This window comes from Phascolarctos cinereus, unplaced genomic scaffold (assembly GCF_003287225.1).
Source record: "Phascolarctos cinereus isolate Bilbo 61053 unplaced genomic scaffold, phaCin_HiC Scaffold_9;HRSCAF=440, whole genome shotgun sequence".
NCBI lineage: Eukaryota > Metazoa > Chordata > Mammalia > Diprotodontia > Phascolarctidae > Phascolarctos > Phascolarctos cinereus.
The window spans coordinates 189,214,675-189,231,395 of NW_027556402.1; the positions used below are offsets into that span (position 1 = coordinate 189,214,675).

The window sequence follows — 16,721 nt, forward strand, 5'->3', positions numbered from 1 at the left end:
CTGAAATGCTGGAGAAACAGCAGATGGACACTGGTGAATAGTCAGATGGCTGCTCAATATCTTTCCCCTTGATTTGGGTAGTGGGAAGAGGTATGATTACATCTGAAGGAGGAAGGAAGGGAAGGGAATAAACATTTATATAGCACTTAATCAAGTGTGCTAAGAACTTTACAAATAATATCCATTTGGTCCTCATAAGTACCCTGTGAGGTAGGTCCTGTCATTATCTCCATTTTACAGTTGAGGAAACTGAGGCAAACAGAGGTTATATGACTTGCCCAGGTTCACACAATGTGTGTCTGAGACCAGATTTGAAGCTCAGGTCTTCCAGAATCCAGGCCCAGTGCTCTATCTACTGTACCTAAAGCCATCCGGAACCCACCTGAGGTCTAGCACTCCAATGCCCCAATGTGGTTGAATTCCTGGACACTTAACGTTACCTCAAATTAAACATAAAAGGTAATGTTTAGAGCCACTAATACATAACTACTAGTTCTCTTTTTGTTGTTGTTGTTGGGGGGCTGGAGGGTACTTCACCAAAGTATGGCAAGTCAAATATTCCTCATGAAATGATGTTTAAAGATTCTTATACCTTTAAATGTGAAAGACAAATGCCACCCTTCCTATTTATACCAGGAATGACCAACTTGCCACCCAAGGAGTACAAGGCACTTTCCAAAGCTATCACACTAAGCTTGGGGAAAATTCAAAGAATCATTATATAGATGCTATAATTAAAAGCAGTAATACAACCTTTGAAAGACAATATATCACAATGTAGAAGCACATGAGGGCATTCACAACCAATAGCAAGAGGCCAAAAAAAAAGTTTTCATGCCAACAACATTGGAGTCAATTTTGCCATTCAGACAGATGTGTTGTCTTCCTTTGTCAGGAGCACTGATGAATCCTGACTGCTACTCTTTGTCATACAAGTCTACCCTTGCTTCATAGATTTGCATGTCATTAATGCAGAGTAATTTTGTCCAATGAAAATTCTAAATGTCAAGAGATCAAAATCACCAGCAGTAGAGTTTCCCTATTCTCTATAGTTATTTGAAATAAGTGTGTAGTCATCAACAGCCTGGCTTCTGGAAAGAAAAAAGTCAAAGGTCCTCGGGACCAATTTGGAGAGCAATCACCCAAACTCAGTCCCATTTCCTTAGTTCAGTCCCCTGAAACCATCTCTTATTTGAGTCAATGATGAATTCTCTATTCACCATGGGTTCCTTTTTTGTCACCATGATTGTTTTCTTTCATTTATGATCAACCTCTTCCTGACACTGTGAAAGAATGGACACCTACAGCAGTGTTTAGAAACAGTGAGGAAAGAATTTATAATCTTCAACAGAGAGAAGTAAGTACCTCCCAGAGCTGCCTGTTCTACATCACGTTTTTAGAGTCTGTCCACAATAAGCAAAGTTATTCCCATGGAGGAGGGGGAGGGTTGGGGGTATAGGTTGGGAGGAAGGAGAGGGGAGAATTGGTGTTCATACTCGGAATATTTTGTGCTGGTGATGTTAGGAAATAGCTGAGACAAAAGAGCAAGCTGACAGAGAGGAGGAGGAAGCGGCGAGCCAGTCACTGATTTCCTCCTAGGTCCATTGTACATTTGGCAGCTGCATTCTGGTTTTCTCAAAAACTGTCCCAAGGTCTTAGCTCTGCCATGAAGTCATTACGTGGCTTTAATCAAGTTGCTTCAATTTAATTCAACAAGCATTTATTAAGTAGCTACAAGGCACTGGCTATGCATAGAAAATGATTCTTGAGAAGATTACATGATCTGCCACAGTTTCCTCCTCTATAAAATGAGGTCGTTCACCTTCATTATGCCTTAGGTCCCTTCCAGCTCCAGGATTGTATGAGCTTTCTAGGTAAAAAGAGGTAGCTTGTCAAAGTCCACTATAAACTATTGTGTAATCTTGGGTAAATCTTTTCATTCCCTATAACTTGGTTCCATTCTCTGTAAAATGGGAGAGAGTGGTTGTACTAGTCTTTAGGGTCCCTCCATCTCTAATTCTCTAATTCTGGGTTTATTCTACTAGGAAAAAGAAGGAGGTGAGTACCCACTCACTTACGCTGGAATATTTAAAAGACAGGCAAAGGTCCCACCCCTACCCTCTTCCCCAAATGTCACATAGTGACAAAGCAAAACAAAGCCAAAAGAGGTTGTGACACACATGAATTTCCCCAAGTTATCTAGGGGAATGGTTTCTGGGAACATAGCCCTACTAGCCCCAACAGCCATCTCTCTCAAACTATTGACCAAATTGATTCCTTAAAAAAAGTGAAGGGAACTTAAGAATAATAACTATATGGCTGGTTAAGTTGATCTTTGCAATAGACTATTAGGATTGAGTTGAGGCTTGCTGAAGATGAAAAACAAAGCTCCAGTATAGTCAGGATTTCCAATGTCTGAAGGAAGAACAAGGGATTATGTGACCCAGGGAGTAAGTGTGTAGGAGCTTTCTGGATGAGATCTTCCAAAATGGGGAACTGGCATCAGAGGCTGGCATGTCAACATGTTTACAGACAGACTGCTAAGAGGTTTGGGGTGGTTGTTGCTGTTTTTGGTGTTGTGAGACCACATCTACAATCTGATTTCTTCCAGAATTTTGGTTCAATGGACTGGATAAAGGATAGAATCCATTCCTCTCCTCACCACTCATTGTCCATGGGCAAATTTTCAATCAGGGATACCTGCCATTGGAAATGTAGGATTGAGGACCGTAGAGATCATCTAGTCAAGTCCATTTATTTTGCAGATGACAACATTAAAGATCAAAGATGTACAATGACTTGCTGAAGGTCATATTGTTAGTAAATCCCAGAGCTGGTCCTATACTCCAGTTCTAGTATTATTTCTATTCATATCACACTGAATGAGACAGGACTAAGAAGAAAACAGATCTTGTCTGTTTCTAGCAATACCTAAAACCAGGTGTTCTTACTCTTTGTATATATCATGTACCCCTATGGCAGCATGATAAAACCTATGGACCTCTTCTCAGGAAAACAAATCCATAGTATTACAAAGGAGATCAATTATATTAAAATAAAGTAATGAAACAATGAAAAATGAAAAAGTTCACAAACCCCACATTAAGAACCTTTGACTTCCATATAGTCTCTTCCATCTCTGACAATTCATAAATCTGAGTCAACAGTGTGGAAATAGAGGAGTGTGTGGGAAGTAAGGAGGTAGGGAGGTCAGAGATAGGGTATGTAGCACATTCAGAAGAGGCCACCGCCATTCTACAGTGCGTCAATTGACTTCATTTTTTATTGGGGCCACACTAGCCCAATTACTTAAGGAAGACAACAAACTCAGGGAAGACCTACCGATCTGTTGTTTGGAAGAATTCAGTCACCTATAAAGTGCAGAGAACATGTGAGGCTAGAACAAGACAGGAACCCAGGACTGTTGGTATGTACAGCTGAGCAACAGAGACCCAGAAGTCAAATCTATGGGAGTGCCTCACATGTCATGTGAAGTCAACAAACATTTATTAAGGTCCTGCTACCTACTGGGCAAACATCAGTCCTTGGCAACATTTCATAGACTATCCTGATTTACTGCCCTTTGGAAACAAAATTAGGAAGTCCTAGTGTTGTATCTCCAAGTGCTCTCTCTGTGTTTTTGAATCTAGGTTATGTGGGAGTTTTATCTACACCCAGGGGAAGAGCCATGGTGAGAAGATGTGGCCAAGGAGGGCACCTGTGCCAGCCCTGAGAATATGCTGATTGGATTTTTCTTTTAGAAGGAAGTGATTAGAATTCCATGAAGTAGATAAAGAGATATAAGGCAGCTTCTTGACTCAAGAATAAGCTGGAACATAGTTGGGGAAAGTAATCTAGCAGAGTTCTAATTAGGCATTTTTGTATCCTATGCAAGTACCACAACCTATACCTTGAGTGAGAGGTATGATTGGATTGGGGATGGGAATGGGAGGAGATATGAAGAACTCCTTGGTAGATTCCTATTTGAACTAATTATTTTTGCTGCGTAAATGCCAAGCTCTGCTATTTCTACACTATTAATCTTGCCTTTTAAATTTGGCATCCTATAAATTTCATGCCCTTTGGCAAGACCCTATCACCCTGCCCTAGTTATGGCTCTGAAACAGAGGACATTTTAATACCAGAAATCCTGAGACCTTGGTCATTAAGAGACTAGGCACTTGGATAGTGGTTATTACTGCTGTTGTTAATAATATAGCAATAATATAACACAGTATTAATTTTATAGCAGCTTACATTGATTGAATGAATTGTGGTAACAAATGACTTTCATGTATATTGTTATTTGTCCCTCAGAAAGTAATGTGATATATAACACAAAAACATCCCAAAAGACCATCACACAAACTACTTCTGGTATACAAACTTCTCCCATCTGAATACCCATTGTGGTGTTTGGACTCGGTGATTTGTAATCTGCTCATGAATGGATGTAGATTCTAGTCCTGTGAGTGCTTCCAATAGTTGTTTAACTTTGGACAAGTCACTTCCTTTCGTGGGGAGACTTTCTTAATCTGTGAAAGACAGGCATTGGACAACAACAGGAGTTCATAACCTTTGCTGAAGACAATCTGGTGAAACCTCTGGATTCCTTCTCAGAATCACGTTTTAATACATAAAATAATATACATAGGATTACAAAGAAAACTGATCATAGAGAAATAGTTATCAAACTATTAAAAGAAAAAATTCACACACCCCCAAGTTAAGAATTGCTAGACTAGACTATCTTTATGGTCCATTCTATCTCTAATATTCTGATACCTATGACAATCCTATGTAGTTAGTACAATTATTCTTATTCCCTTTTTACATAAGTAAACAGAGGCTTAGATATCTTAGAATCCTAGATGTAGAGCTTGAAGGGAACTCAGAGGCCATCTGGTCTAATCCCTTCATTTTACAAATGAAGAACCTGAGGCCTGGTGAGTGAAGTCACCTGCCCAAGGTCACAAATTTGTGGATCTAGGATTTGAACCCAGATACTCTGCAAATCTTGAACCCTTTCCACTGTATCACATTGCATCCTATGAGATTCCATGATTTTTACAGGTTTATATAGCTATTAAGTAGTGGAGGCAGAGATGAGGCGGTGGGGTGGGGTGGGGTTAGAGATTGAAACCAGGTGTTACAATTCAAAATCCGTAAATTTTCTAATACAACAAATGATCTTCAAACTATGGTCTCAGAGAAGCTATGCATCATAGGTGTATCCAATTCAGTGTAATTAATCAAATATGTATTAGGTGCACACTATGTATAAGGCCGTATGTTAGGCTGTGGAAATATAAATGACAAATGACGTAGTTTCTGACCTCAAAGAGCTTAACCTTTGGGGAGCAGTATATATGTAGTTACGTATCATACATGTATGGGGGCAAAAGAGAGATTTAGATCTAACGCTCTATGAAATCTGGGGAGGAAGGGAACATTTTCAGCTGAAATTGGGTGTTGGGGCTCAAACAGGGAATATCTCATGGAGAATAAAGCAATTAAGCTAAGCCTGGAGGGAAAAGCATTCTAAAAGGTGGAGATAAGAAGTGAGAATATTCCAGTCATGGGAGACAGTCTGTACAGATGTGGGCAAGCAAAAAACCATCCTGCTGAGTGTGAGGAGCAGCTAGTAGTCCACTTTGTCTCGAACATTGAGCAAAGAGAAATAAACCCTCAAAACCCGGTTTGGAGCCAGCATGGGTCATGCCTTAAGTGACAGGCAAATTTGTTTTCTATCCAGAGCTAATAGAGAGCCACTGAAGTGTTTTTAATCAAGAAGCTGATCAAGCTGGAAGATGTGAACTTTAGAGGGAAAAGTTTTTTTGTTAGCTGTGTGGAAGATGGATCTTAGAGGGAGAGGAACCTGGTTGGGAGTTAGTACAGGGGGTGACAAGAGGGGAGAGCAGGAATTAATGATGTGACAATAGTGCTTCTACAACTAGTTACAAGATTCTAAGGACTTTTCTTATAAACAAGCACATGAGATATGTAAACTCATTTCATGCATAGGAAAACTGAGGGTCAGAGGATTTAAATGACTTCCCCAAAGTCGCATATTTACTAAGTAGTAGAAAGACAGGAAACCAGTTTTTATCTAAACTAAACCAGTGGATTTCAACCACTCATTGCTGTTCTCTAGATAAGAAGTATATTGGAGAATAAACCTTAATATCTAAGAAGGAGTGAGACGTATATACATAGCAGCATTTTACTTTAAATATGCCGCCTTGCCAGGTATGGACAGCTAGGTGGAGCAGTGGATAAAATGCCGGTTCTAAAGTCAGGAAGACTCATCTTCCTGAGTTCAAATGAGACCTCAGACACTTACTAGCTGTGTGACCCTGGGCAAGTCACTTAACCCTGTTTGCCTCAGTTTCTTCATCTGTAAAATGAGCTGGAGAAGGAAATGGCAAAACCACTCCCATATCTCTGCCAAGAAAATCCCAAATGGGGTCACAGAGAGTCAGATGTGACTGAAACGCTTGCACAGGGAACAACTTGCCAGGTGTGATGAACCGCACCTGTAATTCCTGCTACCAGGGAGCAGAGTTTTGTTGGAATCAGCTCTAACCAGCTTCAGGGAGTTGGTTGTTAAATTTTCGGTGTGAACATTTACATCTCAGAAATCAGCAACTCTATAAATCATGGCTTAATTGTTTTGTTGATTATCTAGACTTAAGAGAGTACTAATAAATTCAGATTAACCTTAAAAATGTGTGTGCGTATATTTTTTTTTCTAAGACAGCCTGGTCATCAAACAATATTATCAGCACACTCTTATATCGCTCTAAAAATATTACTTGAGCTTAGCAGATATTTAGAAGAAGGCTCAGGGAATCAAGTTCTCACCACACTGAAGGTCTGGTGACTTTGGGCTAATGATAATTATAATAATCAACATTTATAGAAAGTTTTCAGGTTTCCAAAGAGATTTTCCACCCATTATCTCATTTGAGTCAGGAAGCCTGAGGCTGGAGGATCCCTTGAGCTCAGAAGTTCTGAACTGCAGTGAGCTATGTGGTTCTGTGTCCTCACTAAGCTCTGCACCAATATGATGAGCCCCTAGCATCAATCCAAGTTCAGAATGAAGCAGGTCCAAGTTTCCATGCCCATCAGCAGTAGGATGAGGCCTCTGAATAGCCCCTGTACTTCCAACATGGGCAAAATGAGGCAATACAGTCTTTAAAAAATCCTCCTGAGAGAGGTAAAAATAAGACCCTGATTTTACACACTTCCTTCAGCTTCTCACTGCTACCCTGGTTCATAGAGTACGTGCTTTGTTTTAGTTGAGTGCCCCCACCGGCATGCTTCTAATTAATAACCATCCAAAATATAAATAATTAGCTATTAACAAAGGCATTTACAAAGATGGCAGAAAAAAGGTATAAATAGCCCTGTCTATAAGTCTGTGGCTGACTCACACACAAATATGCACAATGTCTATGGGAATAGTGGGCTTAGACTTATCGAAATTAGGTACACATGAGGTGATCCACTACTCCGGGTACTTCAGAGTCTAGGAGCCTTTTCTGTCTTTGTAGAGTATCTCACACTTGGTTCTCAGCATCTGATGCTCTAAATAACTAAAGTATCTCCTGCCTGAAATCCATCAGCCTAGGTACAAAGCCTGACTTAATTTACAGACACATAGCCTGAGCTTATCACCCATCACTGGTAACTGGGCCAACATATTTCTCTGACCACGGGCTCTTTCTTTGCAGATTTGTCCATTTCATTGAAAAGAAACATAAAAAGGTTTCTGGGCTTATTGTGTTCTGGTAAATACCCACCTGACCCCCTACTGGCAGATAGTACTTAAGGGGTAATAAGCCAGATTTTTCTCTTTCAAGGTGTTTCTTGAACTATTTGAAAAAGGTATTTTTCAGGGACCAATTAATTGATGGTAAATTGGTGTCAAAAAAAAAAAAGCACCCTGAACTAGGAACATCAATACATTGGGTTTTTGTTCTGGCTTCAATATACTTTTGTTGTAAAGTACAAGTGACTGCTTCAATTCAGTAAACATTTATTAGACACTGTGTACAAAGCCCTGTGTTAGGTGCTAGTATCAAAGATTAAACAGACAAAAATCAGTATGGTATCTTCCTGAGGGAGAATAACTTACAACATAGTAACAGAGAAAGGGATGAAACATATACATAATTAAATGTGATCCAAAATAGAATGTGACAAGAGCAGAAGGGGAAATCTAGCCCAAGTGATATTAGAAATATAAGGAGGAATTCCTGGGCCCTCTTCCCGTTCCTGGAATATTCTCTCTCCTTGCCTCCTACTCTGGCTTTCTTCATGTCTCAACCAAAGTCCAACTTTCCACAAGAAGCCCTTCCCAGACCTCCTTAATCTTAGTGCCCTCACTGTGAGATTACCCTGTGTTTATCCTGTTTGTACGTAGTTGTTTGCATGTCCACTGAGCACCTAATAGGTCAGTGTCCTATGCTGGAGATTTTTCCATCTTTTGCCTGTCCTCTTCCAGTGTATATTATGCTGCCTGGAATCCCACTTTTCAGGGCCCTGCTAGATGACTGAAACCAATCTGACAAAAGCTAAGAAGATGATGATAGAATGTGTTATCTGTCTTGGATGAGAGTGGCTTTAATGATTGTTGAATTTCTGCCCTCAAACCACTTCACTGTAAGAAGTCAGTTTAATCATAGAAATCTCTTGGCTACACAGAGAGCAGTCACTTCTGCTAATAGCAAAGAGCCTGCTGTATGTTGTAGCTGTATGACAATGTGGAGCAAGGGAAGGCTTTGACTAAGACTGCTATTTTATCAAGGAAAATGGACACATCTCAAAAGCAACAAGACAAATGATCAGAGAAAAACAACGACATTGAAAGATTTTGGTTGGGATCAGAATGTTATTCTTTAAAAAAAATGTGCTTCTAAGGCCACTTCACATTAATAGAGCCATGAAATTTACACTGAGAAATTATATCCCATTTATCTTTTTTTTCTTGTATCCCAATTATCTTTCCCCGGATCCCCAAAGTATGGGGAATCAGTGGCATAAATTTCACTCATATTCAACTCAAGGAAAACCTTTATAACTGTTCAAAAAAGGTGCAATTAAACTAGACCAATAAACTTTGGTGAAAGAAGAAAAGACTGGATAAAAATCAAATGCTTACATATTCAAAGTTTTCTGTGGAATACCAGCAGGCATTTGCAATTGCTTTGAATCTGAAAGTAGTGTACCTTCTGGGCTATCTCTCCACTTCCACTCTCAGCTTTGTAGATTGAATCACCAACAAGGGAGCTAATTTGGATTGCAAGAGTAAATGTGAGTCTGTACTCCTTATAGTATAGCTCATGAGCCCCCACCAGTATGCTTCTAGTTAATAATTATCCAAAATATAAATAATTAGCTATTCGCAAAGGCATTTGCAAAGATGACAGAAAAAAGGTATAAATAGCCTTGTCCATAAGTCTGTGTCTGACTCACACACAAATATACACATTGTCTATGGGAATAGTGGGCTTAGACTTATTGAAATTAGGTACACATGAGGTGATCCACAGCTCCAGGTCCTTCAGAGTCTAGGAGCCTTTTCTCTCTTTGTAGAGTATCTCACACTTGGTTCTTAGCATCTGATCCTCTAAATATCTATTTTCTCTGCTGGCAGGGGTCACATTCCTTAAAACTAGTGTCTCCTAGAGGTCTAGGAGCTACCATTTAAGAGATACATGGCTGATGTGGGAATGGAAGGAGAAAGAAATTTTCTTCTTCCCTCTTGAGGGTTCTTCTCTACAGGCAGCTCTTAGCTTTCAGTCTCTCCCATTGTTGAACTTTGAATGGTGATATCTTCTACCTTGATGCTAGATACCAGGACCAGTGGAAAGTAGGATCAGAGAAATCCCCTACCATACACCTACTCTAAGTTTTGACTGCTCCATGCTTTATAGGACTCAACTACTTAATTGGTCCCTGAAAAATACCTTTTTCAAACAGTTCAAGAAACACCTTGAAAGAGAAAAATCTGCATCCTATGGATGTGGAATCCTAAAACTGGAAGAAACTTTAGAACAGAACATGCAATGTTAGAGAAAGAAGGACCCTTTAGAGATTATCTGGCTCAACTCTCTCATTTTTCAAATGATGCAAACTAGTTAACAGGAAAGTTAAATTACTTTCCTATGATCCCTTGGGGTGTTATTAGATTTTACCAAATAATAAATGAATGAATTCACATTTTCCCACTGGAGTCTCAGTTCTCAAAATGTGTTGGACTATCTCAGCATAATGTTCATTTTCCTGAGTCCTAATGTTATTCATATGCAAATATTATGCATCCTACCCATAGTGAATAGGTTATGTGCTTTGATTTTTTTTCCTCCCAGGAGTTGGGAGATGAAATTTGCATTGAACTATCTACTTGGTCTTCTCATTCCCCTTGTAATGAATATCACTGTGATGTGATCATCACCATTTTTATAATGTAGGTTTTACAAGTACTACTTTCTAGAGGCATTTCATTTTCAAAGCACTAAATTTGCAGATAGAGTATAGTGCCACCAGGTGGTGGTGGCTTGGTCCACAACCACAAGTCTGAATATAGTCTAGAAACATTATCTGACAACTAGGTACTGATACTTAATGGTTCTGTTCTTGGGCCTGGTTCATTCCATTTCTCAGAGATGATACTTGCTCTTAGATTTCAGCTGCAGGGCTTTGGGCCAATTTGGCTCCAAAATAATTCCAAGCCTGTTCCCCCATGTTGTAGTCTACCTATCAGTAGTTTCTTTTAGAGCTCTGGGTTGTTTGAAGTCTTCATCTCTTCTTTATTGAGTTGTCTGAGGAAGAGCTGCTAGGGGAGTGTGAAGAAGAAAACCTCTGCTTTCCAACATTTAGCGCCCTGCCCTCATCCTCCATTTAGTCATAGAATCATGGAATCTATAGAGGAACATGATTTCAGCCAGAGGAATTCGGGAACTCTTCATGGAAGAGAAAGTATTTGGGCTGAGCCTTAAACTGTGGGCAAGAATTAGTCACAGAGAGTTGGGGTAGGGAAAAGGCACGACAGCCAGAGAGAAGCAAAGGGAGAGAAGCAGGAAACTCTGGGCTATCTTGGGGGTTTTCCTTCCAATTTTTCTCCTCTTTCTAACCTTTCTGTTACAGTCAAGTACATCAACCATCCTGCTAATCATCCTGGCTCATAGCCTGGGTATCATCTTCAACTCCCTACTTTCTTTCATATCCAATGTGCTAATAACCAATCAGTGGTCGAGTCCTATTGTTTCTGCCTTTATAACATCTCTTGTATATACTCCCTTCTTTCATTTGACACTGAAGCCATCCTGGTGCAGACCCTTCACCACTTAACACCTGGACTACCCCAATAGCCTTGTGGTTGAACTTCCTGCCTCAAGTCTCACCACATGCCAGTCCATCTTCCGCTTAGATGCCAAATTGATCTTTCTAAAATGCAGATCTGACCATATTCAGTTAATTCTAGTGGCTCCCTATTACCCCCAGGATCACATATAAAACCTTCTGTTTGGCTTTCAAAGCCCATCTTAACTTGTCACCTTCTTACTTTTTCACTTTGTTTTGTTTTGTTTGGTTTTTTTCACTTCTTACTCCCCTTCACATACTTTGTGATCCAATGGTATTGATCTCCTTGCAGTTCCATGAAAGACACTCCATCTTCCAACTCTGAGCACTTTTACTGGCTCTTTCCTATGCCTGGCATATTCTTTCTCCTCCTTTTCTCCTTTTACCTTCCCTCAGTTCCTTCAAGTTTCAGCTAAAGTCTCACCTTCTACAAGAAATCTTTTCCAGTCCTTAATCTTAGTGCTTTCCTTCTGAGACTACTCCCCCCCCCATTTATCCTGTACATATCTTGTTTGTACACAGTTATTTGCATATTTGCATGTTGTCTCCCCCATTAGACTGTGAACTTGGGATCAAACACAATATGAGCTTCAGAATAGAAAGCTGAAAAGTGAACAGACTTCAAATTCCTCCAAATTTTTGAATATCAAATTTAAAAGTTAACTTCCTATAAGCTCTTGAGCAAAAAAGATTCTGTATTATCAGCTCCTAGCACAGTGCCAGCCACATAATGAGTTGTTGTTAAATTGTTTCAGACTCTTTGTGAATCCTTGTAGGCTTCTCTTGGCAAAGATACTGGAATGGTTTGCCACTTCCTTCTCCAGTTTATCTTACAGGCAAGCAGAGCTAAGGGACTTGCCAATGGTGGCACAGCTAGTGTCTGAGGCTGGATTTGAACTCAGGTTTCCTGACTCCAAGCTCAGCACTCTATCCACTGCACCACCACCTAGCTGCCCTTCCTAGGTATAAATCTCATTATCTTATAGCAGCCTAGTTCTAAAGGCCAGATACATCCCTCTGCCTTTGTCTCTGTGTCTCTCTCATTTCCTTCTTCCTTCTCTCTCTCTCTCTCTCTCTCTCTCTCTCTCTCTCTCTCTCTCTCTCTCTCTCTTCTCTCTCTCTCTCTCTCTTCTCTCTCTCTCTCTTTCCCCCTCCTTCCCTCCCTCCCTCTCAGCATTTTGGTCACAAAGTTGACAAATAATTTGAAAATATAGACTAGTAAATTAAATTCCACTGCTATGTCTGAGATAACTACCAAGGAGCATTCATGGGACTAAATCGAAGGTTCTAGGAGATACCAAATACTTTTTTCATTTCCCTTTAAGTTATAGATAACTATGGTGTCAGCCTGATAAGTAATGCTCAGAGCCAACAAAAAAATGGCTTTATAGCTTTGTTTTGGTTCATGAATTTTTTTATTTGAATGAGAAGCTTTTTCATTCCTTATAAGCAAAGAACTTATAGCCACTAAACCGAAAGTTACAATTTGTGATTGCCTCCTTGACTTAAGAAGGGTTAAGGTATAATGGAAGGAACAATAGATTTGAGGTCAGAAGGCAGGATTCTTTGAATCCCATTCTGTAGTTCTGTGTGACTTGAGACAAATCATTTCTCCAGGCCTTAGTTTCCTTTTATATAAAATGGAAAGATTGATTGAATTATCTTTAGGGTCCTGTATGTACTAAATTCATACTTTTATGTTCCTGTATGCATCATCTCAGACAAGTCATTTATTCGAATGTTTTCTGCCTTTCCTGGTCTGATAAACAGAACATGATGACTGTAGTAAGTGAGTACTTGCTTGTCAATTTTAGCAATTCCCTTTCCTCTGAATGCTGTTAACAAAAGACCCCCAGGCCCATGAAATGAAACAGAGTCTGATCATCAATTGAAAACATTTGTTGCTGAGAAAAAGACTACAGGAGAGCAAGGAGGGAAAGTTCTCAGCTGCTTGGAGGGGAGTGGAAAAGGGGCGAGACATAGTTTCTAGATGCTTTTGGGCAGGGAGCAGGGGTTAAGGGACCAGACATCTGTAAAGACAATAAGCCAGGCAGCAGAATATTTAGAAAGCCCTGAGCAAGGTCTTGAGTCTGTAGCTTCTGCTTGAGGTTGTCCTTGAGCCAACCAACACTGGTCCTGTGGTTTCTGGCAGCTGGAGGCATCTTCAAACTCAGCTACAGACTTCAGAAGCCTTCTAATTCTGAAGTTTGTTGAGCAACAACATTGTCCTGCTCCCCTCTGAAGAAGGGAAGTTCTAACATAGTCAGTCAAGACAGAGCCCACATTAACACTGCCAAACTTGGGATCATATAGCATTAGTACCTAACAGGATCTTTGGGTTTGGGAGCAAACAGGAAGATACTTTGGTAATTTGGGAGACTAGTTAGTGATCTAGTCCCTTTTGTTTAACAAATGAGGCAGTCAAGGCCCCAGGAGGGGCACTGACTTGTCTTAAAAGTCCTGTAAGCAGTAACTGACAGAGTGAAGATGGGACCCCAGTTTCTGCCCTCCAGGAGCATGTAAATAAACATGTACCTATGTTATGCTTGCAAAAGAGAAGGAATAAGAGGTTGGGGCAAGACAAGTAGGGAAATGATTAAATACCCCTTCCCTAGTTCCAGCAGGGATGTCACCCTTCTGAAACTGCAGCCATATTTGCCATTCAAAAGAACAGTTCCCAGGCATGCAATTTGTTTCTCAAAGGCATGGCTTTACACAATAACTGAGAAATGTGTAGAGTTATATAAGGTCGGTGACATTCAATTTTATAGATGAAAGAAGCTTTAGATATTATCAACCAGATCATCTGAGGCTTAGAGAGAGGAAGAGACTTGTTCAGGGTTATAGTTAATTGATATCCTACCCAACTACTTCACTTAGGCTGTAAAGCATTGTCCTTTGTTATAAAATGGGGGATAAAGTTTAGAAAGACCTTTATGCTTAGAATCAGAAGACTTAAGTTTGAATCCCATTTCTAACACTTAATATCTGTGAGACCCTGGAAAAAATCACCCCTTTTCCTGTTTCTCAGTTTATGTATTTGTAAAATAAGGAAGTTAAACTAACTGATTTCTAAAGTTTTCTTCAGTCTGATGGACTATAATTGCATTTCATGAACTACCCAGTCCCTTCAGTCCTACTCTTCAACCTGAGCACCCCTATATTCTTGGAAGTTAATTCCATGTCTGTTCTATACTGTGATTGGTTCCAGGTTGAGAAGGCAGCAGGACACAAGTGGGCAGCTCTCCATTGGTGAGAACCGTGTGGCACCCCCAGTTCATGGGAAGCTCCAGGACGGGAGAAACAACAACATCCTGAGCCAGGCCTGCACACGCGGCTGCAGCTGCTAGGCTCCTGTGTCCTTGCGTGAACCATGTCTCAGTCTCCATTCCCTTCTGTGCATGTGATGGTGTCTCTTTGTATCCCCTCCCTCCTAAACCAATCAAAAAAGAGCACTGATCTAGGACTCAGGAGATAGACAATCTAGTCCTGTGTCTACCACTGACTCTCTGTGTGAGACCTTGAGCAAGGTCTTTCCTCTTGCTTCCCATCTGACCTTGGGCAAGTCATCCAACCTCTCTCGGCCTCAGTTTCCTCCACTGCAAAACAAAGGGGTCAGACTAGATGGTATTTAAGTGTCCATTCCAACGCCAAATCCTATGATAACTTTTCCAGGCCTTCATTACCTCATCTGTCAAATGGGAATAATAATCCCAGCCCTGCTACCTCACAGGGCTGTTGCAAAGGTCAGACTTTGTGACAGATGGGAAAACCCTTCTAAAAAGTATGAATCACTATATAAAGTCAGTGCCTAGAGGTAAAAAGAACACTGACCCACGGAACAGGAGGAAGATGGAGTTCTGGTCCCAGCTATTCTACAAACTGTGTGACCTTGGGCAAAGTCACTCTCCCTCTCTGGGCCTTAACTTCCATGTTTGTGAGGGGGTTAGATTAGATCAGACTAAATTACATAAGGTCTCTTCAGGAGCTAACATTTTAGGTTCTACGCTCTAATGTCCCTTCTAGCTTTAACATTCTAGATTCTGTTCTAAGGTATCTTCTTGTGCCGACATACTAGGTTCTAAGGTCCCTTCAGGCTCTGATATTCTATGTTATAAGACCCCTTCTAGTTCAAATGTCTTATGTTCTAAGTCCCCTTCCAGCTTTACCCTTCTAGGTTGTAAAATCTCTTCAACGCTAACCTTCTTTTAAAACCCAATTACAGACAGCCCTTCCAAGTTCACAATTCAATTCATCCGCAGCAATTCCAACCCTGTCTAAACCATGCTTTGGGAAAACAAAGCCCCATCAGCATCTTCCTGGGAGAGAATCATCTTCAGAATCTGGGAACCAAACTTGAAACTTTGCAGTTTACATTCTCCGAGGCCAGACTGTGAGGTTTCAGACTCTTCACAAGGGCCCCCTCCCTCCCTGGCTCCCTGAGATTCATGTGCCAATCCACTTTAAAGGAAATTGTGTTCTGTTGTTGTATATGGAAGCCACCTGCAGCACCTGGAAGCTGGGGCTCCATGTGATTGCTAAATGTGACTAGAACATGTGCTGCCTCTTATGTCGATGTGTCTGTACCTGATGTCTCTGTGACTGCGGTGTTCTCTGTAGCCAACAACTAATGGCGATCAACTACCTGAAACCTAGTCATGCAACATGAATGTAAAGCTGGCTCATTTGTTCTCCCTCCACCCAATGCCTTCCTGTGAGATGAATAAAAAGGAACTTATTCTGATTGTATTAGGTTGGTGAGGAACTTTGGTCCTAGCTCCAGATGAAGAAACAGCTGACCCAGCCAAACACGATGTCCACACGGATTTAAAATGTCTTCTGTAAGATAGATAGAACAAAAATCCTGCCCTCAAGAAATGTGTGGGAGTGTGGGGCCTGGCACAGGAGGGGAAGGGAGGACATAAAAGGGAAAAACAACACATACAGATTTATATGAAAAAGGTATAGAGTCCAAAGGTCTGATGCAATCAAAGCTTTCCAGGGAAATTTGAAGAAGGCGACATTGTTTTCAGCTGTAGGGAATCAGAGAAGACTTCAGAGAGATGGCCCTTATGGTTGTAATTTAAGAAACTTATTCATTTAGAAGGTTTCACCTGTTGGAAAACCAAGAATTCTTTGGTATGTTCAGGGAAGCAATTCACATTTGGGAGGAACATTTTTCTCTCTTTTCCTGGGTATCCCCACAGTCAGGAAATGAGATAGGAGTCTTGGTATTTTTTCTACCTTTAAACTTGCTCCCCATACATCTGGATAAGTGCATGGCTGTGACCATGAATTGTGTTTTTACTTTGTATAGCTTTTCATCTGGAAGCCAAATTCCATTTTCACCT

At 40.5% G+C, this 16,721-nt stretch overlaps 1 protein-coding gene across 1 annotated transcript in view; it reads left to right on the forward strand.

The window, feature by feature from the left end:
• Window positions 1-14,720, forward strand: part of STK32B (serine/threonine kinase 32B) — a 136,610-nt gene extending 121,890 nt beyond the window's left edge. The window contains exons 9-10 of the mRNA XM_078148862.1: window positions 1,293-1,357; window positions 14,582-14,720. Coding sequence (XP_078004988.1) covers window positions 1,293-1,357; window positions 14,582-14,720 — 204 coding nt within the window. The remainder of the gene's footprint in view (window positions 1-1,292; window positions 1,358-14,581) is intronic.
• The last annotated feature ends 2,001 nt before the right edge of the window (window positions 14,721-16,721 follow it).